Genomic DNA, 23,774 nt, shown 5'->3' with positions numbered 1-23,774 from the left:
TGCGTATCTTTAGTTTATTTCAATTTCCATAGTTAGACTTATTTTTGTTTATTTAATTCACGTAATATTTTGTAATCTTTTTGATATCTTGCCTTGCAAGATATCGTTGGGTTTAGGTTAGGATATCCTCGGGTTTTCTTGTCGGTTCTTTCCCGAGACGAACTAGGAAGGTCGAACCGTCTAGGGTTGAGGATTCTATAAATACTAGAATCCCATAGATAATTAAATCATTGAGAATTAAGAAATAAAATACTTCTTTTCTCATTCTTGTTCCAAAACCCTAGAACTTCAACTAGGGATTATCTCTTTTGCTCCGTTAAATCTTCGTGTGCTCTACAAACCTCTCGATAGGGAACTTAAACCCTATCATTGAGGCAACTTGAAGCTGTGGCTTTCGATGCTTATTATGTCTTGGATGAACTCAACTATCGTTTCAAGAAAATCCTTTCAACATTGACTTCAGATGGTGGTGATGAAGGTCTGAGTAGGGAAGCTATCGTGAGAAAGCTTCGAGAAGCTCTCCAGGAGAAAACATATCTTCTTGTTCTTGATGATGTATGGAATGAAGATGTTCCAAAGTGGGAAGACTTCATGAATTCCATGTCAGGAGTTACTTCCACCATGGGAAATGGCATTATCATCACAACCAGAAGTCAAAATGTTGTTACAATTGTGAGACCACTTGAATACACTTTAAGAGACTTATCAGATGGTGATTGCTGGTCCATAATTAAAGCAAAAGCTTTCGATGGAAATGAAGAAGTTCCACCTCAATTTGAGATTATTGGAAAGGAGATTGCAGAAGCATGTCGAGGTTTGCCTTTAGCTGCCAATGTAGTTGGTGGTGTGCTTCGACGGTGTATGTCCGAAGAAGAGTGGCGTTTAATCAGTGTAAATTGTCTTTCAGATGCTGAAGGGGCTGACAGAATAAAAAATATATTGAAATTGAGCTTTGATTATTTGCCTTCGCCATCTCTGAAGAAGTGCTTTGCGTATTGTTCAGTTTTCCCTAAAGGTCGCAAAATTCGGAAGCAGCAAGTCATTGAGCAGTGGATGGCTGAAGGTTTTCTTCAACCAGGTGAAAGAAATGAGATGGAAGATGTGGGAAATAAGTTTTACAATGTTCTTATACACAACTCTTTGATGCAAGTAGTTGAGCCAGATCATTTTGGAAATGTGGATTCTTGTGTGATGCATGATCTTGTGCATGATCTTGCATCTTCTGTGTTATCTAATAATGCGGATGACAGTACTCCAATTCGATACATGTTTCAAGAAGAAGAATCAAGTCATATTTCAAAAGAATTGGCCAAGCATTTGCGTACATTAATCTTGAAAGGTGGAAATTCTTGTATCAATTTCTCAGACTTCCAATGTTTGCATAATCTAAATTTTGAAGGAAGTTCTGAAGAGCGTCAGTTGCCTAATTCAATTAGAGGGTTGATACATTTGAGAAATCTTGATCTTTCACATACATATCTTAAAGACTTGCCGGAGTGGATTGGTGAACTCAGTCACTTGCAAACGTTAAGAATATCATTTCTTCAGTATCCGCAGAAACTGCCAAACACATTGAAGTACTTGGCTAACTTAAGGCATCTTTATGTTGAACATGGTGTAGAGTTGCCCGCTGAGATTGGGAGATTAACAAGTCTCCGAACACTACCTTACTTCGCAGTGGGTGAAGAGAAGGGCTATCATATTGAAGAACTCAGAAATTTGAAAAATCTCAAAGGTAAATTAACTATTAGAAATCTTGAGAGGGTGCGTGACAAGGAAGAGGCTCTAAAAGCCAATATATTGCGGAAGCAACACTTATCTGGATTGTGGTTTGAATGGGGATTGGATTGTTCGGGTGAAAGAAATGATGAGAGTGTGTTGGAAGGCCTTCGACCTCATGCAAACTTGAAGGAGTTGGCGATTGAAGGATACAAAGGCAAAAGATTTCCAACATGGTTACAGGGTGAACCTCAAGGCTCTAGCTTACCACTTCATAACTTGATTGAGTTAAAACTCATTGGGTGCTCAGAATGTGAGGAAATAACATTGGACCACTTGCCAAATTTGAGCTCGCTCTATATATACCGATTAGAGAGTTTGAAATGTTTGTCAACGAGGTTTTTCTATAACCATCGCAATCTCTCAAAATTGGAAATTAAGGAATGTGATATGTTGGAAGCATTACCAGATGGACTGGACACCCGCAATTCTCTTCGTACCTTGATAATTGAAAGGTGTAAAATTCTGAAGTGGATGGGGAATCCAAGCTGCGGAGAAGGAGAAAATCAAGGAACCCTCCGTTGGCTGAGAATTACAGACTGTGGAGAACTAATGGAATTGCCTCGTCAAATGCTAGAGTTGTGGGCCCCTACAATTGAGTGTCTTGACTTGGTAGGATTAAGGAGCCTAACGAATCTACCAATGCTAATTGACTGCCTCGCTAAATCATCTCATCTCAGAAAATTGACAATCAGAGGCGTTCCTAAATTGATGTTTGCTAGTAGTGTTGAGAGTTGGGATTTAGGTAGCTTGAGTTATTTAAATATAGATGTGAGTGAGGAGTGGTCAAAAGAAAGTAGTGTTGTCATTACTGAGACTGTGAATGGCATATTGGAAGGCTGTTCCAACTCACTTAAGACCTTAATACTAATAGGGGTGCAAAATTGGGATTGGCTGCCTCAATCAATTCAACGTCTCACTTCTCTTTCTTGGTTAGAGTTGAAGAATATAGGGATAGAAGAATTGCCGCAATGGTTTGGAAACCTCTCATCTCTAAGATGGTTATATCTACATGGCTGCACAAAGTTGAGGTGTCTGCCCACTGTAGATGCATTGAAGCCCCTCAATGAATTACATACGTTCCGATTTATAGATTGCCAAGAGCTAAGTATTGATTCGGAGTGGCGCAACCACCATCCCAAGCTCAAAATCAAGGTTGATGGCGACGGCATTTGAAACTCGTAGCAAGTAAGTTGTGAGTGTGGAGTGGTCAAGAGAGACTAGTGTTGACATTAACAGGTATATTGCAAGGGTGTTGCAACTCACTTTCAGAGGGGTGAAAAATTGGAGGTCAATTCAACATCTCAATGCTCTTTCAATCTTAGGCTTAGAAAATTTTACCACAATGGTTAGGGAACATCTCTTCTCTAACAAGGTTATATCTATATATTTGCAGGAAGTTGACATGCTTGCCTTCTGCGGATGCACTGAAGCGCCTCACTCAATTAGAATGGTTAGGAATTGTCGATACAATCGCCATCTCAAAATCAAGGTTGATAGCCTCTCCATTTGAAACTTGTAGTATGTATCATTTAGCTAGTAAGGCCCTTTAGCTAAGCATCTGGTGTTTGTGCAAACAGATTTTGTAACTATTCTATTTGGTCTTTTTGTACAAAGGAAAAGGAACAGTCTGCATTGCGTGCACATAGCAGCTCTATCAAAGGCAGCAATAGGCAATCTAAGATTTCCGAGCAGAGTGTAGCGAAGACTGAAAAGTCACAGCCATTCATCAAGGAGGAAGTGCTTTCCGAAATTTACAATGTAGTTTTACACTTTCGGTTCTCTTTCTTTCTTTCAAATCTTTCCGTGTGGTTTTACAGGATGTGCGTTTATTCTGTATTCTCTCTTCTCTCTTCTCTGCATCAAAATGCAGTATGTGTTCCCCTGCACCGCAGAGCAATTTTTCAAGCTTTTGTTAGATGATGATTCTAATCTTGTGGTAAGTAACTTACGGAAATATGGACTCTGTTGCGTTCTTCTTTACGTTTCTGTTTATCTCGATTACACAATTGCTCTATTATGTCACAACATCCTCATTTGGTAAAAATTTGAAGTCTCTTAGAATAGAAAGCTTGATGCATTGGAATGTCTAGGAGAAGAGCTATTCCATAACAATCACAATCTCTCAAAGTTGAGGATTACGAAATGCTCTGTCTTGAGGGAATTACCAGATGGACTAGACACACTCGAATCTCTGGAGGAGTTGGTCATTATTGATTGTCCAAAGCTGAAGTCGATTGGGAATCCAAGTGCCGGAGCAGGACATTGTCAAGGAATCCTAAGTTGGGTGTGTATCATAGGATGCGAAGAGCTGGTGGGATTTCCGCGCAAAATGCTGGAGTCGTGGGCGCCAACAATCGCGACTCTCGACTTGGAGAGACTAAGGAGCCTTGAGAATCTACCAATGCTGATTGACTGCCTCGCTAAATCATCTCGTCTGAAAAGATTGAGAATCGTTGGTGTCCCTAATTTTAAGGCTACTGGTAGCGTTAAGAGGTCGGGTTTAGGCAGCTTGGAGAAGTTAAACATAGATGTGAATGTGGAGTGATCAAGGGAGAATAGTGGTGCCATTCAATATGCTGTGGATGGAATCATGCAAGGATGTTGCAACTCACTTTATGAGTTAATACTAAAAGGGGTGGAAAGTTTGGAGTGGCTGCCTTAATCAATTCAGCATCTTACTGCTATTCAAAGGTTGGAATTGAAGAATTTAGGGGTGGAAGAATTGCCACAATGGTTTGAGAACCTCTCTTCTCTGTTTGAGTTATGTCTACTTGGTTGCAACCGGTTGAGGCGCCTGCCCTCTGTGGATGCGTTGAGGCGCCTCACTCGGTTAAATCAGGTAGTGATTAAAGATTGCGCTGAGCTAAGTATTGATCCGGAGTGGCGCGACCATCCTAATCTCACCATCTACGTTGATGACCTCCACATTTGAATGTTGTTGTTGTTGTTGTAGTAACAATCATGTTTTTCAGTCAATAAATCAACATTGCATGCTGTCATAGATTAGGCATAGCAAAAGGCCCTTGTTCATAATGTTAGTAGTAGATTTTGTTCAGTTGGATTATCCTTACTTATTTTCGAGGAAGAGTACTATCTATTTCGAGGTTTCGATGGAGATGCCCAACAGCTGCAGAGGACTTTGGTCATGATTCTAGCCTACTTGAGTGATGCACTGAAGAAATTTATCACTCAAAATGCTGTCAACATCTGGTTGAGGGAGCTCGAAGCTCTGGCTTTCAATGCTGATAATGTCTTGGACTAACTCAGCTATTATCTTCATTTGAATGGCTTATCAAATGAAGATTGTTGGTCCAAATGAGGCTAGGGCCTAGGGGTGGAATTGGCATTAATGGATGGAGGATGAGACCGAGATGAAATAGTTGATAGGAGTAGATACCTAGGAGGGGGTGATCTGCGGCTTATGGCTCGGCAATCGATGGGGGCGTCAATTGCGGGGGGGTCTTCCCGTCGACAACAAAACTATGTAAAAAAGAGATTCTTATTTGTTAATTGGGTAGTGATTAAGGAAGACTATAAATATGTGTGAATATAAATCAAATTACTATATCCCTCATAACATATATGGAATAAGTATTATATATTCCTAAAGTGTATCTAAACATAATCGTATCATCATGTTATTTGAAGGATTAACTAACTTGAAATGCATTTCAAGTATAGTGTGCCCATAAGCATTTAACTTTATACCAATTTGCTTTGTTTCCCGACACTTTTTAACTTTATACCAATTTGTTTTATATGAATGAGAGATAGCGAGCCAAAGATAACTTGATGAGTGGGAATCGAATCATAATACAGGAGAGAGGAAATTATTAGCATACCATCCAAAAGTTAACCAACATTCTTCATCCTTAAAGATACAACCCTTGCAAGCATTTTTTCTCTCTAGATCTATCTCTGCAAAACCATGGAAGCCGTTGCTACAGCAGGCGTTGAAGTTGTTGTGCAAAACCTGATCAACTTTCTCAAGGAAGAGTACTCTCTGCTTCGAGGTCTCGATAAAGATGCTGAACAGCTGCAGGAGACTTTGAAGATGATTCAAGCCTACTTGAGCGATGCTGAGAAGAAATCCACAACCGAAGCTGTCAAGATGTGGTTGAGGAAACTTGAAGCTGTGGCTTTCGATGCTGATAATGTTTTGGATGAACTCAACTATCATTTTCTCCGCAAAAAAGTGAAGAAAATGTACGCACCCAGTCCCAAGCCGAAGGATAAGGTACTATCATGCTTGTCATCCTGTAGTGGTAGTCGCATCTCTCGTCGCTTTAAAATGGCTCATACTATCAAAAAAATCAATGCGAATTTTGAGTCTGTCAACAAAAAGGCAACAGAACTTGGCCTTCAAAATATGCTTGTGAATGCACCTCCTGTTGCAGTTGATATTTCCGATGAGACTGATTCATTGAGTCTTGATCCAATCTTTATTGGAAGAGATGATGACGTGCCTAAACTAGTTGACTTGCTCACCCAAACCCACCAAGAGGAACGGATTTTTTCCGTCGTTGCTCTAGTGGGAATGGGTGGTATGGGGAAAACTACGTTGACTAAAAAAGTGTTCAATCATGAAAGGGTGAAGGCTCGATTCAGATCACTTCTTTGGGTTCATGTTTCTCAAACCTTTGATCCAATCATTCTTTTCAAAAAAATCCTTTCAACATTGCCTTCACAAGGTAGCGATGAATGTCAGAGTAAGGAAGCTATCCTGAGAAAGCTTAAAGATGCTCTCAAAGAGAAATCATATCTTCTTGTTCTTGATGATGTATGGAATGAAGATGTTCCAAAGTGGGAAGACTTTATGAACTCCATGTCAGGAGTTACTTCAACTATGGGAAATGGCATTATCATCACTACCAGAAGTCAAAATGTTGCTTCAACTGTTAAATCATTTCATATTCATTCTTTAAATGGCTTATCCGATGATGATTGCTGGTCAATAATTAAAGCAAAAGCTTTTGATGGAAACGAAGAAGTTCCACCACAATTTGAGATTATTGGAAAAAAGATTGCAGAAACATGTCAAGGTTTGCCCTTAGCTGCCAACGTAGTTGGCGGTATGCTTCGACGGTGCGAGTCCGAAGATGAGTGGCGCTTAATCAGCATAAATTGTCTTTCAGATGCTGAAGGTGCTGAAAGAATAAAAAAGATACTGAAATTGAGCTATGATTATTTGCCTTCACCATCTCTCAAAAAGTGCTTTGCGTACTGTTCAGTTTTCCATAAAGGTCACCGGATTAAGAAGTAGCGAGTAATTGAGCAGTGGATGGCAGAAGGTTTTCTTCAACCAGATGAAAGAAATGAAATGGAAGATGAGGGAAATAAGTTTTTCAATGTTCTCCTGCGCAGCTCTTTGTTTCAAATTGCAAGAAGAGATGAATATGGAAATGTGGAAGGTTGTGTGATGCATGATCTTGTGCATGATCTTGCATCTTCTGTTTTATCTAATAATGCAGACGGCAGCACCCCAGTTCGATATATGTTTCTCAAAGAAGAATCAAGTCATATTTCAAAAGAAGTGGGCAAGAATTTGCATACGTTATTTTTGGAAGGTGGAACTTCCGATATCATCTTCTCAGACTTCAAATGTCTGCATAATCTAACTCTTGATGATGATAATATGAAAGAGTTGCCCAATTCAATTAGGGAGTTGATACATTTGAGATATCTTGATATTTCAAATACATCTACTAAAGACTTGCCTGAGTGGTTTGGTGAACTCAGTCACGTGCAAACGTTAAGATTATCACGTGTGTCGTCTTCGCAGAAACTGGCAAACACGTTGAAGTACTTGGTTAACTTAAGGCATCTTTATATCAATTTTAGTATAGAGTTGCCTGTGGAGATTGGGAGATTAACTAATCTCCGAACATTACCTTACTTCACAGTGGGCGAAGAGAAGGGCTATCGTATTGAAGAACTCGGAAGTTTGAATAATCTCGATGGAGCTTTAACTATTGAAAATCTTGAGAGGGTGCGTGACAAGGAAGAGGCTCTGAAAGCCAATATATTGCAGAAGCAACATTTATCTGTACTGACGTTTCAATGGGGATCAGATTGTTTGGGTGAAAGAAATGATGAGAGTGTGTTGGAAGGTCTCAGGCCTCATGCAAATCTGAAGAAGTTGACCATTTATAGATACAAAGGCAAAAGATTTCCAACGTGGTTACGAAATGAGTCTCAAGGCTCTTTCTCACCACTTCATAACTTGATTCAGATATATCTCGATTCTTGCTCAGACTGTGAGGAAATAACATTGGACAACTTGCCAAATTTAAGGTTGCTCAATATAGCGGGATTAGAGAGTTTGAAATCATTAGATGGGCTGGACACCTCTCTGCAAAGCTTGACAATACTAAGCTGTGAAAATCTGAAGTCGATTGGGAAACCAAGTTGTAGAGAAGGTGAACATCAAGGAATCCTCCGTTGGTTGAGCATTAAAGACTGCGGAGAACTGAGGGAATTGCCACGTCAAATGCTAGAGCTGTGGGCCCCTACATTTGAGGTTCTTGAATTGGAGGGATTAAGGAGCCTAAATAATCTACCAATGCTAATTGACTGCCTCGCTAAATCATCTCATCTCAGAGATTTAACAATCAGAGGCGTTCCAAAATTGATGTCTGCTGGTAGTGTTGAGAGTTGGGATTTAGGTAGCTTGAGGTTTTTAAATATAGATGTGAGTGTGGAGTGGTCAAAAGAGAATAGTGTTGCCATTAATGAGACTGTGAATGGCATATTGGAAGGTTGTTGCAACTCACTTAAGACCTTAACACTAACAGGGGTGCAAAATTGGGAGTGGCTGCCTCAATCAATTCAACGTCTCACTTCTCTTTATTATTTAAAGTTAGAAAATATAGGGATAAAAGAATTGCCGCAATGGATTGGAAACCTCTCATCTCTACAGACGTTACATCTATATGGCTGCACAAAGTTGAGGTGTCTGTGGTCCTCCGTGAATGCATTGATGCCCCTCAATAAATTAAAAGGGTTAGATCTATATGGCTGCACAAAGTTGAGGTTCCTGCGCTCTGTGGATGCATTGAAGCCCTTCCCTAGATTAGAAAAGTTATTTATTTGTAAATGCCCGGTACTACGCATTACTGATTCCAAGCGGCGCAACTATCCCAATCTCAAAATTATAGAGTATACTAAATTAGATTAAATAGTGATATATAATCAGTATTTTCAGCAAAAAACGATGCTCCTCTCACCGGCAGACAGAAGTACGTATCTCGTTTCTTTGTTTATCTACTTTCTTATTCTGTGTTAGTATCATTACCTCTTTTGTTATAATTGAATTGGATATATGATTGTTTAATTTGCCTATTCGTGTGCGTTTTCGTATAAGATCTGCAACTCTTTTCTGTAGAATATACACTGTTTCGGACATGATTTGCCAAGGAATGTATTTTGCTTCACTATATATTCATGTCTTTCTCCAAATTGAATATGTATAGTCTCTGGTTTTTGCACTTGCATGTCACCCTTTTGTTTAACCCTTTCACTTCTCATGTGCCTAAAAATAGCTTTCACCAATCAAATTTGTCAGTGTGCTGCTATGACTGTAATAGTCTGCTCTTCTGATATGCTTGTAAACTTCAACTTGTGTGTTTGGTCAATTTCCAGAACTTGGAATCAGCAGAGAGATTGGTAGCTAAGACTGGAAAGGTAAATAAACGAAGAAAAATGATCTCTTGTTCTTGATTTGTCGTTTCACTCTTTATGGAAGTTGATGATACATATATTTTGAAGCATTAAACAATTTTAAGCTTGTTTTTGAAGGTTGCTCGAACAGGCAGGGCAGCTCTGGTACGGGAGTCGACTCAAAGGACCTCCATCGATACTCGTTTTGAGTGTGATTCTGGGCTTCCTCAGCTTTTCAGAAACGCAGATTTCAATTCATCGAAGAAGAAAGAAGAAATAAGCTGGATCGTGCAGTTTGCAGATTCAGTCATCGTGTTGATTTTGCCGAATTCTGCTTCCATTCAAATGTTTTCTCCAAACAAATGAAGGTTAATTTCTCATCTTTAGATGGATAGAATTCTCTTTGTTCAACAGTTTGTTTGTGCAGCATCTCCTTGGAAATGTCAAATGTATCCTCTTCGCTCCGAAGCCAAGCATCTGGTGTTTATGCAAACAGATTTTGTAACTCTTCTATTTGGTCTTTGTGTACACAGGAAAAGGAACAGTCTGCATTGCGTGCACATAGCAGCTCTATCAAAGGCAGCAATAGGCAATCTAAGATTTCCGAGCAGAGTGTGGCGAAGACCGAAAAGTCACAGCCATTCATCAGGGAGGAAGTGCTTTCCGAAATTGACAATGTAGTTTTTTTACACTTCGGTTCTCTTTTTATCTTTCAAATCTTTACATGTTTTACCGGATGCACATTTATTCTGTATCCTCTCTTCTCTGTATCAAATTGCAGGATGTGTTCCCCTGCACCGCAGAACAATTTTTCAAGCTTTTGTTAGATGATGATTCAACCTATACAAATGAGTATCGTACTATCCAAAAGGATTCTAACCTTGTTGTAAGTAACTCATTCTCATTGGCTCACATAACACTTTTTATGGATGAATCTTAACCACAAATGATGCAATAGTATTGCATTTAAAATAAATGTCCCGATTCCCGTACTGTTTCCGTTCATTCAGAAATGTGAGTTCTCGGTATAATTGTCTTGAGCTACCTGTTATGCTTCCTTCAGATGGGTCAGTGGCATTCTGCTGACGAATATGACGGTCAAGTCAGAGAAATTACATTTAGATCTGTGTGCAATAGTCCGATGTGTCCTCCCGATACAGCAATGACAGAATGGCAACATGCTGTTTTATCTGCAGACAAGAAAATACACATCCTCCCGATACAGCAATGACAGAATGGCAACATGCTGTTTTATCTGCAGACAAGAAAATACTGGTGCATACTTAAATCTCAAAATGATATAGTGATTGCTTAATTTGTTGGCATTAATATCGTTATATTTTGTATTCAGGTGTTTGAGACCGTACAACAGGCACATGATGTACCATTTGGGTCATACTTTGAGGTAAGCTCTATCAGTTGCTGGTTTTGCATTTCTAGAAAGAGATAAACGAAGAAATATTGCAATGATGCCAAAAGTTACCCCTTACTCTTTACTGATCTTATTCTGATTGCCCATCTTTTGCTTCAGATTCACTATTGATGGACGTTAGAGTCTAATTCCGAGTCTTCATGCACCATTAATATTGGAGTCGGTAAGTGCCCACTTTGTGTTGATTCATTCTGGCCTAAATTTGAAATATGGACTCTGTTGCGTTCTTTTAATCTCGAACCATTTAGATCGCCTAAGTTAATTACGCAACTTGTGTAATTTTATAACACGCGATGCCTTTCTAGGTGCTCATTTCAAGAAATGGTGTGTGATGCAATCCAAGATCAAATCAGGCGCTATTAACGAGGTATGGTTTTGATCATCTGTCGTTTACTCTGGTATCCGTTGAGTTTTAAGTCAAAGTTAGATCACCTCTGAAGTGCTTGCTGATATATATCTGCAGTATAAGAAAGAGGTGGATATGATGTTGGATGTAGCGCGTTCATATATCCAGACGAAGACTTCGTCTAGCAAGACGGAAACTACACCAACAACTCCGGCTGTTGTTCAAGAAAGTAGATAAAATTGTGGTACAAATAGAGTAGTGAAAGGATAATTGTAATCAATAGATTAAAAATTGTTTGTATAAAGGGATACTGAAATTGAGCTTCGATTATTTGCCTTCATCGTCTCTCAAGAAGTGCTTTGCATACTGTTCAATTTTCCTTAAAGGTCACTGGATTTGGAAGCAGAATGTAATTGAGCAGTGGATGGCGGAAGGATTTCTTCAACCAGATGAAAAGAATGAGATGGAAGATGTGGGGAATAAGTTTTTCAATGTTCTTCTACACAACTCTTTGTTTCAAGTTGCATGGCAAGATGAATATGGAAATGTGGAAGCTTGTGTGATGCACGATCTAGTGCATGATCTTGCATCTTTTGTTTTATCTAATAATAATAATGCGGACGGTAGCACCCCGGTTCGATACATGTTTCTCGAAGAAAAATCTAGTCATATTTCAAAAGAAGTGGCCAAGCATTTGCGCACATTAATCTTGAAAGGTGGAACTTCTTGTATCTTGTTCTCAGACTTCAAATGTGTGCATAATCTAACTCTTTATAGAAGTTTTGGAGAGCATCAGTTGCCCGATTCAATAAGGGAGTTGATGTTGGAAATATATAGGATATATCTTGGAGGAGTAATTTAGTTTGGAGGAAATATTTGGAGAAATATGTGGTGGAATATAAGGTGGGATATATGACAAATATGATGATATGGGAAAAATAATTTTATTGCTCACACTTCTTCACTCCTATTTGTACACACGCACACTTTTCTTATAGCAAACTTAACTCTCTTATATTTGTGTAAACTATCTCTCATTTAATTTACAACATGGTTAGTGCCTTTATATAGGCAAGTTAGTCAGTTTGTGTTCACCGACTTACAAAGCTAGAGAATTCTAGCTAATGATTCTAGGCTATTCTAATATTATTCTAATGCAAACTACATTTTTTAATATTGAATCCATTTTTACAAATTGTCTAGGCCATTCGAGATCCTTCTTCAAGGCACCGCCTATGGAGATATTTTCTAACATTATAATAATCAAGTTTATATATTCCAACAGTTGATACATTTGAGAAATCTTGATCTTTCAAATACATATACTGACTTGCCGGAGTGGATTGGTGAACTCAGTCACTTACAAACATTAAGATCACCATATGTGTTGCAGAAATTGCCAGACACGTTGAAGTACTTGGTCAACTTAAGGCATCTTTATATCGCTAATCATATAGAGTTGCCTCCGGAGATTGGGAGATTAACTAGTCTCCAAAAACTACGTTACTTCACAGTGGGTGAAGAGAAGGGCTATCATATTGAAGAACTCGGAAGTTTGAATGATATCAAAGGAGAATTAGCTATTAGAAATCTTGAGGTGGTGCATGACAAGGAAGAGGCTCTGAACGCCAATATTTTGCAGAAGCAAACCTTATCTGAATTGGAGTTTGAATGGGGATTGGATTGTTCGGGTGAAAGAAATGATGAGAATGTGTTGGAAGGTCTCAGACCTCATGCAAATCTAAAGAAGTTGACGATTGAAGGATACAAAGGCAAAAGATTTCCAACATGGTTACAAAATGAGCGTCAAAACTCTTGCTTACCACTTTATAACTTGATTGAGATAAACCTCTATAATTGCTCAGAATGTGAGGAAATAACATTGGACCAGTTGCCAAATTTAAGGTCGCTATATATATGGCGATTAGAGAGTTTGAAATGTTTGTCAAAGAGGTTTTTCTATAACTATCGCAATCTCTCATACTTGCACATTGAAGAATACGATATGTTGGAAGCATTACCAGATGGGCTGGACACCTTGAATTTTCTGGAGGAGTTGAGTATAGAAGGGTGTAGCAATCTGAAGTCGATTGGGAAACCAAGCTGTGGAGAAGGAGAAAATCAAGGAATCCTCCATGAACTGGGAATTAAAGATTGCGGAGAACTGATGGAATTGCCACGTCAAATGCTAGAGCTGTGGGCCCCTACAATTGAGAAACTTGAATTGGTAGGATTAAGGAGACTAATGAATCTACCAATGCTAATTGACTGCCTTGCTAAATCATCTCATCTCGAAGATTTAACAATCAGAGGCGTTCCTAAATTGATGTCGGCTGGAAGTGTTGCGAGTTGGGATTTAGGTAACTTGCGGATTTTATGGATAGATGTGAGTGAGGAGTGGTCAAAAGAGACAAGTGTTGCCATTAATGACACTGTGGATGGCATATTGAAAGACTGTTGCAACTCACTTCAAGTATTGAGATTGGAAGGGGCCCGCTTAACTTTCTCCTTGAGGAATTGCAGAATGTGCTCTCGTTTCCAGTTATCAACTCTACATTACACCAACAAAAACACATGTCAAGCAAATAAACATATGCACGACGCCATAGACAGAATTGTGTGAATTTAAGATTTCATAACGAAACGAAAAGGAACCAACACAAGATCTCTTTGGGCAGTAAGCTCACCTAATGGTTTCCTTAGGCTGTGCGTCGTCATCCAACATGATCAACTTGGGTGGAGAATTGAAAGCGTATTGAACTTTGACCGAAGGGAATTTATCCTTCTCTTCCTCGATGAAGCCAACTAGCTCGGGATAAAACACCAGTTTCCTCATGCACACCTCTAAAATCGCACCAGAATATATAACCTGCAAACGCGTTACAATGAGACGGATTTGGACAAAGAAAGGTGAATTTGGACGAAGCTAGTCCATCTATTAAAAAGAATGGCAGTGCTGCCAAATCAGCTTCTAATGATGCATGTTAGCTTTAGTTGTCCGGAATCATTTTACTTGAGCTATCAAGTAAACAATATATATAGTAGGCTGTGTTGGTAGTATTTGCGAATTCGGGCTAAAAAGTAGCCGTGTGGTCAAAGTTTAGACTAAAGTTTAAGAATAACCCTTAATAATTTTGGAGCAAATTCTGACATCAAAATGCAATACTATAAACACGTCTAGAGCTCAGCGATCACTTGCAGAAACTTATAACCATTTCGACTAGCACATGAACATTCTAGCTGAAAATTGAATAGACGTACCTTGCTTGTGGCATCATCTGAATCCTCAGCACAACACTTCAGACAATCAGACACCAGCTCTGCAGTGAATTGAAATTGACAACTCGTATATCAACAGTAGTTTGGAACATGGTTGAAAATTTTGACACACATAACATTGTTAAATCGATAATATTCTCAAACTGCAATTACTCTTTTGTAGCCTATAATCACATTGCAACTTTGCAAGAGACGTAATATCTACAGATACGGAAAAATTACTACTCCCTCCGCCCCATAGACACGTTCACTTCTTTCCCATTTGAATAAAAATCCCTAACTTTCAAAACTGCTCGTGATTTCACAAGGACAAAATAGATTCCTTCCCAAGAGAGTTATCGTTAATCTGTTACGAAGTAAACACAAGGTTCTACAGAATTCAGTCAATCAGTTTATAATTTGTGAGTTAGGCTCCCACCACAGTGTACCTGATCCTACGTTATTTTTTCTATCCAAAATGAAAGGCTCTGAGAAGCTTGTTTATATAAGTATGTTTCAGCCATTTTCGGAATTTTAAACCGCCAAAAGATCTCCCAGTCCCCAAAATCAAACCAATCAACCAAAATTTGTTCACGTTTTACATTAACAAAATCCCAGATATTAAAGAACGTAAATTTCAAAAGCCTCATCATGAATTTAAAGCTCTAACACTTGGTCTATGTCACCCTTAAAAATTTTCGATATAGAGCTACATCTAGATCAATTATTTAGTCCAACACATTTTACAACATTTTTACAATTCTAATGGCTATTTGTGCACTCGAACCTCCAAAACTTCTACCTAGAATGAAGAATCAAGAATATGCATCACATTCTACACAAGCATATATCTTATCCATTCATCTACTTCACATCTTCATCTCGTTCTCTAAGCTCACCGGCATCACACCCTCTCGTCTCTTAAATCTTACCCCTAAAGACCATGTCCTTTCCAGCTTCCACATCTTCCAACTGCCACTTCATTTATACATATAGCGAAGAATCATACACCATCTTCGCATCTATTCAAATTTATATCCCTCAAAATAATCACTAACATGAATTCAACTCGAATAATCACAATCTGGCATCCATATACATCGACAAAAATGGAAACTTTATCAAAGCTTTCCACTCATTCTTAGCTCAGAAATAACTCTGCAAATCGAATTAATAAGCAAACATAACACTACTGAAGCACATTACTAATTCCAATTCTTACAAAAGGAGAGACAAAACAATCATTCTACAGAAAAATTAGATCAAGTAAAAGAAATAAAATCTCTTGAAAACCAAACCGCAAAAACTAAAATTATGAAGAGAGCTCACCTTGATCTTTGATATATTCATCAAATGTATGAAAATCCTGAAGATTTTGAGAAAGATCCCATTTTGATTTCAATTTTATGCGCAGAACTAAAATCGAAGTAATAATCTGCAAAGGGGTTTTGAGAAATTCAGAGCTTCAGGAAGACGGGCACAAGGGAAAGGGAAAGGGAAAGTCAAGATTTTGATTTTGATTTTGATTTTGAAATGCATTTTCAAGTGTAGTGTGCCCTTATAAATCTTATGTCCGAAATTATAAATTTAAAAAGATTGTAGTATAAATTTATTCAAAAAAAAAAAGACACGATACTATTAATCTTGTTGTTTCCCTTGACTTATTTTAGTAATGAGAAAGGGAGCAAAAGGGGTGGGGCATAAGTGATGACTTGATGAATGAGGATAATAATCCAGGAGTGAGAATATTATTAGCATACCATCCATAAGCTTACACACGTTTTCAAAGATAAACTTGCAAGCATTTCTCTCTCTAGATCTATCTCTGCGAAATCATGGAAGCAGTTGCTACAGCTGGCGTCGAAGTTCTTGTCCAAAACCTGATCAACTTTCTCAAGAAAGAGTACTCTCTGCTTCGAGGTCTTGAGGAAGATGCTGGAAAGCTGCAGGAGACTTTGGAGATGATTCATGCCTACTTGAGTGATGCTGAGAAGAAATCCACCACCGAAGCTGTGAAGATGTGGTTGAGGAAACTTGAAGCTGTGGCTTTCGATGCTGACAATGTCTTGGATGAACTCAACTATCATTTTCTTTACAAAAAAGCCAGGAAAATGGACGCACCCAATCCCAATCCCAAGCCGAAGAATAAGGTACTATCATGCTTGTCATCCTGTACTAGTACTCGCATTTCACGTCGCTCTAAAATGGCTCATACCATCAAACAAATCAATATGAATTTTGAGTCTGTGAACAAAATGGCAACAGATCTTGGCCTTCAAAACATGCTTGTGAATGCACCCCCTGTGTCTGTTGATACTTCTGAGGAGACTGATTCGTTGAGTGTTGATCCAATCTTTATTGGAAGAGATGATGATGTTCCCAAACTAGTTCACATGCTCACCCAAACCCACCAAGAGGAATGGATGTTCTCCATCGTTGCTCTTGTGGGAATGGGGGGTATGGGGAAAACTACGTTGACTAGGAAAGTTTGTAATCATGAAAGGGTAATAGCTCGATTTGGACCACCTATTTGGGTTCACGTGTCTCCAAATTTTGATCCAATCAATCTTTTCAAGAAAATCCTTTCAACATTGACTTCAGATGGTGGTGATGAAGGTCTAACTAGGGAAGCTATCCTGAGAAAGCTTCAAGAAGCACTCGAGGCTAAAATATATCTTCTTGTTCTTGATGATGTATGGAATGAAGATGTTCCAAAGTGGGAAGACTTTATAAATTCCATGTCTGGAGTTACATCCACTGTGGGAAATAGCATTATCATCACTACCAGGAGTCAAAAGGTTGCTTCAATTGTGAGACCGCTTGAATACACTTTGAGTGGCTTATCAGATGATGACTGCTGGTCCATAATCAAAGAAAAAGCTTGTGATAGAAATGAAGAAGTTCCACCACAATTTGAGATTATTGGAAAAATGATTGCACAAGCATGTCAAGGTTTGCCCTTAGCTGCCAATGTAGTTGGTGGTATGCTTCGACGGTGCAAGTCCGAAGATGAGTGGCGCTTAATCAGTGTAAATTGTCTTTCAAATGTTGAAGGTGCTGAAAGAATAAAAAATATACTGAAATTGAGCTATGATTATTTGCCATCGTCGTCTCTGAAGAAGTGCTTTGCGTATTGTGCAGTTTTCCCTAAGGGTCGCGAAATTTGGAAGCAGCAAGTCATTGAGCAGTGGATGGCAGAAGGTTTTCTTCAACCAAATGAAAGAAATGAGATGGAAGATGTGGGAAATAAGTTTTTCAATGTTCTTATAAACAACTCTTTGATGCAAGTAGCAGAGAAGGATGATTATGAAAATGTGGAATCTTGTGTGATGCATGATCTTGTGCATGATCTTGCATTTTCTGTTTTATCTAATAATGCAGACGACAGCACCCCAATCCGATACATGTTTCAAGAAGAAGAATCAAGTCATATTTCAAAAGAAGTGGCGAAGCATTTGCGTACATTATTCTTGAAAGATGGAACGTCTGGTATTATGTTCTCAGACTTCCAATGTCTGCATAATCTAACTCTTTATAGAAGTTCTGGAGAGCATCAATTACCCAATTCAATTAGGGAGTTGATTCATTTGAGAAATCTTGATCTTTCAAATACATATATTAGAGACATGCCGGAGTGGATTGGTAAACTCAGTCACTTGCAAACGTTTAGACCATCATATCAGTCTCCGCAGAAACTGCCAAACACATTGAAGTACCTGGCTAACTTAAGGCATCTTTATATCGAACATAGTGTAGAGTTACCTGCGGAGATTGGGAGATTAACAAGTCTCCAAACACTACCTTACTTCACAGTGGGTGAAGAGAAGGGCTATCATATTGAAGAACTCGGAAGTTTGAAGAATCTCAAAGGAAAATTGGCTATTAAAAATCTTGAGAGGGTGCATGACAAAGAAGAGGCTTTGAAAGCCAAAATATTGCACAAGCAAAACTTATCTAAGTTGCGGTTTGAATGGGGATTGGATTGTTCGGGTGAAAGAAATGATGAGAGTGTGTTGGAAGGTCTCAAACCTTATGCAAATCTGAAGAAGTTGAGGATTGAAGGATACAAAGGCAAAAGATTTCCAACATGGTTACAGGGTGAACCTCAAGGCTCTTGCTTACCACTTCATAACTTGATTGAGTTAAAACTCAATGGATGCTCAGAATGTGAGGAAATAATATTGGACCACTCGCCAAATTTAAGGACGCTCTGTATATGGCGATTAGAGAGTTTGGAATGTTTGTCAAAGAGATTTTTCTATAACCATCGCAATCTCTCTGACTTGCAAATTGTAGGTTGTGATATGTTGAGAGCGTTACCAGAAGGGTTGGACACCCTGAATCTGCATAGCTTGAGAATAGAAAGGTGTGAAAATCTGAAGTCGATTGGGAAAGCAAGCTATGGAGAAGGAGAAAATAGAGGAATCCTCTGTCGGTTGAGCATTATAGACTGCGGAGAACTGATGGAATTGCCATCTCAAATGCTAGAGTCGTGGGCCCCTACAATTGAGGAACTTAAATTGCAGGGATTAAGGAGCCTAACGAATCTCCCAATCCTAATTGACTGGCTCGCTACATCATCTCAGCTCACAAATTTGACAATCAGAGGCGTTCCTAAATTGATGTCTGCTAGTAGTGTTGAGAGTTGGGATTTAGGTAAACTGTGGAGTTTAAATATAGATGTGAGTGAGGAGTGGTCAGAAGAGACAAGTGTTGCCATTAATGAGACTGTGGATGGCATATTGAAAGGGTGTTGCAACTCACTTGGGATGTTAACATTAAGAGGGGTGGAAAATTGGGAGTGGCTGCCTCAATCAATTCAATGTCTCACTTCTCTTTCTACCTTACAGTTGGAGAATATAGGGATAGAAGAATTGCCGCAATGGTTTGGAAACCTCTCATCTCTAATATGGTTATTTCTATATGGCTGCACAAAGTTGAGGTGCTTTCCCTCTGTGGATGCACTGAAGCCCCTCAATAAATTCAGTTATTTACATGTTAAAGATTGCCCGGAGCTAAGCATTGATTCGGAATGGTGCTACCATCTCAATCTCCTAATCGACAAACATTGAATGATGGCAACCTAATTCCAATCTCATAGCAAGTAAGTTGTGAGTGTGGAGTGGTCAAGAGAGACTAGTGGTGACATTAACGACACTGTGAACGGTATATTGCAAGGGCGTTGCAACTCACTTCCGGAGATACACTTGAGAGGGGTGAAAAGTTGGAGGTCAATTCAACATCTCAATGCTCCTTCAATCTTAAGCTTAGAAAATTTTACCACAATGGTTAGGGAACCTCTCTTCTCTAACAAGGTTATATCTATATATCTGCAGCAAGTTGACGTGCTTGCCTTCTCCGGATGCACTGAAGCGCCTCGCTCAATTAGAATGGTTAGGAATTGTCGATACGACCACCATCTCAAAATCAAGGTTGATAGCCGCTCCATTTGAAACTTGTAGCATGTATCGTTTTCCATATTCTCTTTTGTCTGATGTGATTCTACTGCAGGGCGAGCACGACCCCAAGTAATGAATCAGCCTCAAGTGATTGGTCCGAGCTGGCACCTTTGCCCGTATTTCAGATGAACTTAACAACATGGCTTGTGGCTCGAGAGAAATACAGCAAGTGTTGAATATTATGAAATTATAAATCTCGAGGTCATGATGGGCTTCGCCCATTCGCAAAGATTTTGCAGCTCGTAATTAGCTTCGCAGTCTGTAGATTATAAAGTAGGGCAACAAGGGTCAATGTTAAGAGAGTTGTAACACATTATTTGATAGGCTATACAAGGTGAATCGAATGGTAGCTAAGGCTTTTCATCTTCTATTCAAGATTATCGATTGGGATGCTTTACGACATGTTTTTCAGTTGGTAAGTCATTTCCCCTCGAAACAATAGTTAGGTTGGAGGTTAGAATCACCATGATCATAGAGTAAATGTAGAACTATTATTGATTATCTTCATAAGAAAAATTGTGTTTAACTTGAAGCAAAATAAATCTACATTGCATGATGTCATAGGTTAGTAATAGCTCAAGCCAGTCAAAAATTTAATTCTCATAAAACAATATTAACCAACACCTATAGCCTTAAAATTCACCCGTTGTCGACGTGAAACTTTGCCGATCAGTCGAGCATTAGGAATCCGAGGCCGGCTTAACTTTCTCCTTGAGGAATTGCAGAATGTGCTCTCGTTTCCAGTTATCAACTCTACATTACACCAACAAAAACACATGTCAAGCAAATAAACATATGCACGACGCCATAGACAGAATTGTGTGAATTTAAGATTTCATAACGAAACGAAAAGGAACCAACACAAGATCTCTTTGGACAGTAAGCTCACCTAATGGTTTCCTTAGGTTGTGCGTCGTCATCCAACATGATCAACTTGGGTGGAGAATTGAAAGCGTATTGAACTTTGACCGAAGGGAATTTATCCTTCTCCTCCTCAATAAAGCCAACTAGCTCGGGGTAAAACACCAGTTTCCTCATGCACACCTCTAAAATCGCACCAGAATATATAACCTGCAAACACGTTACAATGAGACGGATTTGGACAAAGAAAGAGAATATATATGAATGTGAATTTGGACCAAGCTAGTCCATCTATTAAAAAGAATAGAGTGTTGTCAAATCATCTTCTAATGATGCACATTAGCTTCACATGTCCGGAATCATTTTACTCGAGTTATTAAGTATTTGCGAATCAGGCTAAAAAGAAGCCGTGGTCAAAGTTTAGACTAAAGTTTAACAATAAACCTTAATAATTTTGGAGCAAATTCTAACATCAAAATGCAATACTATACTATAAATAAGTCTAGAGCTCGGAGATCACCTGCAGAAACTTATAACCCTTTCGACTAACACATGAACATTCTTGCTGAAAATTGAATAGACGTACCTTGCTTGTGGCATCATCTGAATCCTCAGCACAACACTTCAGACAATCAGACACCAGCTCTGCAGTGATTTGAATTGACAAATCGTAATTCAACAGTAGTTTGGAAAATGGTTGAAAATTTTGACACACATAACATTGTTGAATCGATAATATTCTTAAACTGCAATTACAGTGTCGTAGCCTATAATCACATTGCAACTTTGCATGAGACGTAATATCTATAGATACAGAAAAAATACTACTCCCTCTGCAGCCCTGCCCCATAGACACATGCATTTCTTTCACATTTAAAACGAAAATCCCTAAATTTCAAAATTGCTTGTTATCAGACACGGACAAAATAGATTCCTTCCCAAGAGAGTTATCGTTAATCTGTTACTAAGTAAACACAAGGTTCTACAGAATTCAGTCAATCAGTTTATTATTTGTGAGTTATGCTCCCACCACAGTGTATCTGATCCTACATTATTTTTTCTATCCAAAATGAAAGGCTCTGCGAAGCATGTTTATATAAGTATGTTTCAGCCATTTTCGGAATTTTAAACCGCCAAAAGATCTCCCAGTCCCCAAAATCAAACCAATCAACCAAAATTTGTTCACGTTTTACATTAACAAAATCCCAGATATTAAAGAACGTAAATTTCAAAAGCCTCATCATCCATTTAAAGCTCTAACAGTTGGTCTATGTCACCCTTAAAAATTTTCGATATAGAGCTACATCTAGATCAATTATTTAGTCCAACACATTTTACAACATTTTTACAATTCTAATGGCTATTTGTGCACTCGAACCTCCAAAACTGCTGCCTAGAATGAAGAATCAAGAATATGCATCACATTCTACACAAGCATATATCTTATCCATTCATCTACTTCACATCTTCATCTCGTTCTCTAAGCTCACCGGCATCACACCCTCTCGTCTCTTAAATCTTACCCCAAAAGACCATGTCCTTTCCAGCTTCCACATCTTCCAATTGCCACTTCATTTATACATATAGCGAAGAATCACACACCATCTTCGCATCTATTCAAATTTATATCCCTCAAAATAATCACTAACATGAATTCAACTCGAATAATCACAATCTGGCATCCATATACATCGACAAAAATGGAAACTTTTTCAAAGCTTTTCACTCAGTCTTAGCTCAGAAATAACTACAAATCGAATTAATAAGCAAACATAACACTGCTGAAGCACATTACTAATCTCAATTCTTACAAAAGGAGAGACAAAACAATCATTCTACAGAAAAATTAGATCAAGTAAAAGAAATAAAATCTCTTGAAAACCAAACCGCAAAAACTAAAATTATGAACAGAGCTCACCTTGATCTTTGATATATTCATCAAATGTATGAAAATCCTGAAGATTTTGAGAAAGATCCCATTTTGATTTCAATTTAATGCGCAGAACTAAAATCGAAGTAATAATCTGCAAAGGGGTTTGGAGAAATTCAGAGCTTGAGGAAGACGGGCACAAGGGAAAGGGAAAGGGAAAGTCAAGTTTTTATTTTGTATTTTTTTGAGAAGAAAGTCAAGATTGTTATTATATACTCCCTCCGTCCCAGATAATTCGTCCCAGTTTTTCATTTCGATCCGTCCTATATAATTTGTCTCACTTCACTTTTACCATTTTTGGTAGTTGACCTCATATTCCACTAACTCATTCTTACTCACATTTTATTATAAAACTAATATATATAGGTAGGACCCACGTTCCACTAACTTTTTCAACCCACTTTTCATTATAATTCTTAAAATCCGTGCCCGGTCAAAGTGACCCAAATTATCCGGGACGGAGGGAGTAATCTTTTGTGAAAAAATACAAACTATTATTATTAAATTAGAAATTAAATTAACCTAGAGTACAGTTGATAGCACAGGTCGTGGTGATCTTGAGGTTATTCATGAGTTAAACACCACCCGAGACTTTTGGCCTTCACCAGTAGATCCGGTCGAGCAAGATTAGTCGGATTCCATCAAAGACAAGACGAGTCCGAATAATTTTGACTTGTCAGTTGGAATTGAACTTGGGTGTTAGAAAATTATGTGTTGTTACACATATTTGGTAAACTAAAAATGTTTGAAGTTTTTATTATAATTGATACATTTGCTTTCAAACAAATTGCAATATCATTGAACACAAAAACAATATGACTTTATTAAAGGCTTAACCCTAACTAGGGAAGAGATCAATTGCTAATTAATTAGCAATCATGAATTAAGACTAAATCTTAACCATTAGATTAGTAGATCTAGTGGTTATATAATATTACATGGATTATATTTTAAATTAAAAAAAGTATTAAATAAACTTAATTGATATTAATGTCAATTTTCTCTCATCAAAATCATCTGAAAACTTTAAATTAACGTAACTCTCTC

The 23,774-nt window shown here is 38.3% G+C and overlaps 5 protein-coding genes and 1 pseudogene across 9 annotated transcripts; 4 read left to right on the top strand and 2 right to left on the bottom strand.

Annotated features, from left to right (window-relative positions):
• The first annotated feature begins 386 nt into the window (after window positions 1–386).
• LOC148931349 (disease resistance protein RGA2-like) lies at window positions 387–3,687 on the top strand. Of its 2 annotated transcripts, none has more exons than XM_089065936.1 (3): window positions 387–3,069; window positions 3,176–3,271; window positions 3,397–3,687. In XM_089065936.1, the coding sequence occupies exon 1, from the start codon at window positions 592–594 to the stop codon at window positions 2,953–2,955; it is 2,364 nt and encodes a 787-aa protein (XP_088922062.1). In that variant the 5' UTR covers window positions 387–591; the 3' UTR covers window positions 2,956–3,069; window positions 3,176–3,271; window positions 3,397–3,687. The 2 variants fall into 2 exon arrangements, with proteins under 2 accessions (XP_088922062.1, XP_088922061.1); XM_089065935.1 differs by having other exon boundaries at window positions 471–3,069; window positions 3,176–3,300.
• A 1,587-nt stretch (window positions 3,688–5,274) lies between these two features.
• On the top strand, window positions 5,275–9,665 carry LOC148931348 (putative disease resistance protein RGA4; annotated as a pseudogene). Its single transcript, XR_016135898.1, has 3 exons — window positions 5,275–9,020; window positions 9,424–9,465; window positions 9,580–9,665. The product of XR_016135898.1 is annotated as a putative disease resistance protein RGA4 (transcript).
• On the top strand, window positions 9,356–11,564 carry LOC148931347 (BAG-associated GRAM protein 1-like). Its single transcript, XM_089063912.1, has 11 exons — window positions 9,356–9,361; window positions 9,424–9,465; window positions 9,580–9,788; window positions 9,869–9,890; window positions 9,975–10,118; window positions 10,223–10,327; window positions 10,505–10,716; window positions 10,793–10,846; window positions 10,973–11,036; window positions 11,179–11,240; window positions 11,337–11,564. Exons 1-7 carry the CDS (start codon window positions 9,356–9,358, stop codon window positions 10,670–10,672), a joined length of 696 nt encoding a protein of 231 aa, XP_088920038.1. The 3' UTR covers window positions 10,673–10,716; window positions 10,793–10,846; window positions 10,973–11,036; window positions 11,179–11,240; window positions 11,337–11,564.
• An 891-nt stretch (window positions 11,565–12,455) lies between these two features.
• On the bottom strand, window positions 12,456–15,942 carry LOC148931346 (uncharacterized; the record flags this gene model as incomplete). Its single annotated transcript, XM_089065939.1, has 4 exons — window positions 12,456–13,770; window positions 13,907–14,088; window positions 14,481–14,539; window positions 15,807–15,942. Coding segments are annotated over 4 exons (459 nt in total), but the record flags the coding sequence as incomplete, so codon positions are not given.
• Window positions 15,943–16,210: 268 nt separating this feature from the next.
• Window positions 16,211–20,424, top strand: LOC148931345 (putative disease resistance protein RGA1). Of its 3 annotated transcripts, none has more exons than XM_089065933.1 (4): window positions 16,211–17,531; window positions 17,619–19,707; window positions 19,814–19,909; window positions 19,989–20,422. In XM_089065933.1, the coding sequence occupies exons 1-2, from the start codon at window positions 16,313–16,315 to the stop codon at window positions 19,547–19,549; spliced, it is 3,150 nt and encodes a 1,049-aa protein (XP_088922059.1). In that variant the 5' UTR covers window positions 16,211–16,312; the 3' UTR covers window positions 19,550–19,707; window positions 19,814–19,909; window positions 19,989–20,422. The 3 variants fall into 3 exon arrangements, with proteins under 3 accessions (XP_088922059.1, XP_088922058.1, XP_088922060.1); XM_089065934.1 differs by having other exon boundaries at window positions 16,498–16,627; window positions 16,743–19,707; window positions 19,989–20,424; XM_089065932.1 differs by having other exon boundaries at window positions 16,211–19,707.
• LOC148931344 (uncharacterized) lies at window positions 20,409–22,896 on the bottom strand (the record flags this gene model as incomplete). Its single annotated transcript, XM_089065938.1, has 4 exons — window positions 20,409–20,689; window positions 20,826–21,007; window positions 21,384–21,442; window positions 22,716–22,896. Coding segments are annotated over 4 exons (495 nt in total), but the record flags the coding sequence as incomplete, so codon positions are not given.
• Window positions 22,897–23,774: the final 878 nt, after the last annotated feature.

Source organism: Salvia hispanica, chromosome 2 (assembly GCF_029641045.1).
Source record: "Salvia hispanica isolate PSC_SH4W2 chromosome 2, Shi_PSC_v1, whole genome shotgun sequence".
NCBI lineage: Eukaryota > Viridiplantae > Streptophyta > Magnoliopsida > Lamiales > Lamiaceae > Salvia > Salvia hispanica.
The sequence above is the reverse complement of the archived record's forward strand: the minus strand, read 5'-3'. Positions and strand labels throughout refer to the sequence as shown.

Excerpts from the sequence above, each read along its gene's own strand:
- LOC148931349 (XM_089065936.1), top strand. The coding sequence starts at position 592 with ATGAATTCCATGTCAGGAGTTACTTCCACCATGGGAAATGGCATTATC.
- LOC148931347 (XM_089063912.1), top strand. Across the intron at positions 9,789-9,868 it reads AATTCTGCTTCCATTCAAAT|CATCTCCTTGGAAATGTCAA; the intron begins GTTTTCTCCAAA and ends TTGTTTGTGCAG. Across the intron at positions 10,328-10,504 it reads AAAAGGATTCTAACCTTGTT|ATGGGTCAGTGGCATTCTGC; the intron begins GTAAGTAACTCA and ends TGCTTCCTTCAG.
- LOC148931345 (XM_089065932.1), top strand. The coding sequence starts at position 16,313 with ATGGAAGCAGTTGCTACAGCTGGCGTCGAAGTTCTTGTCCAAAACCTG.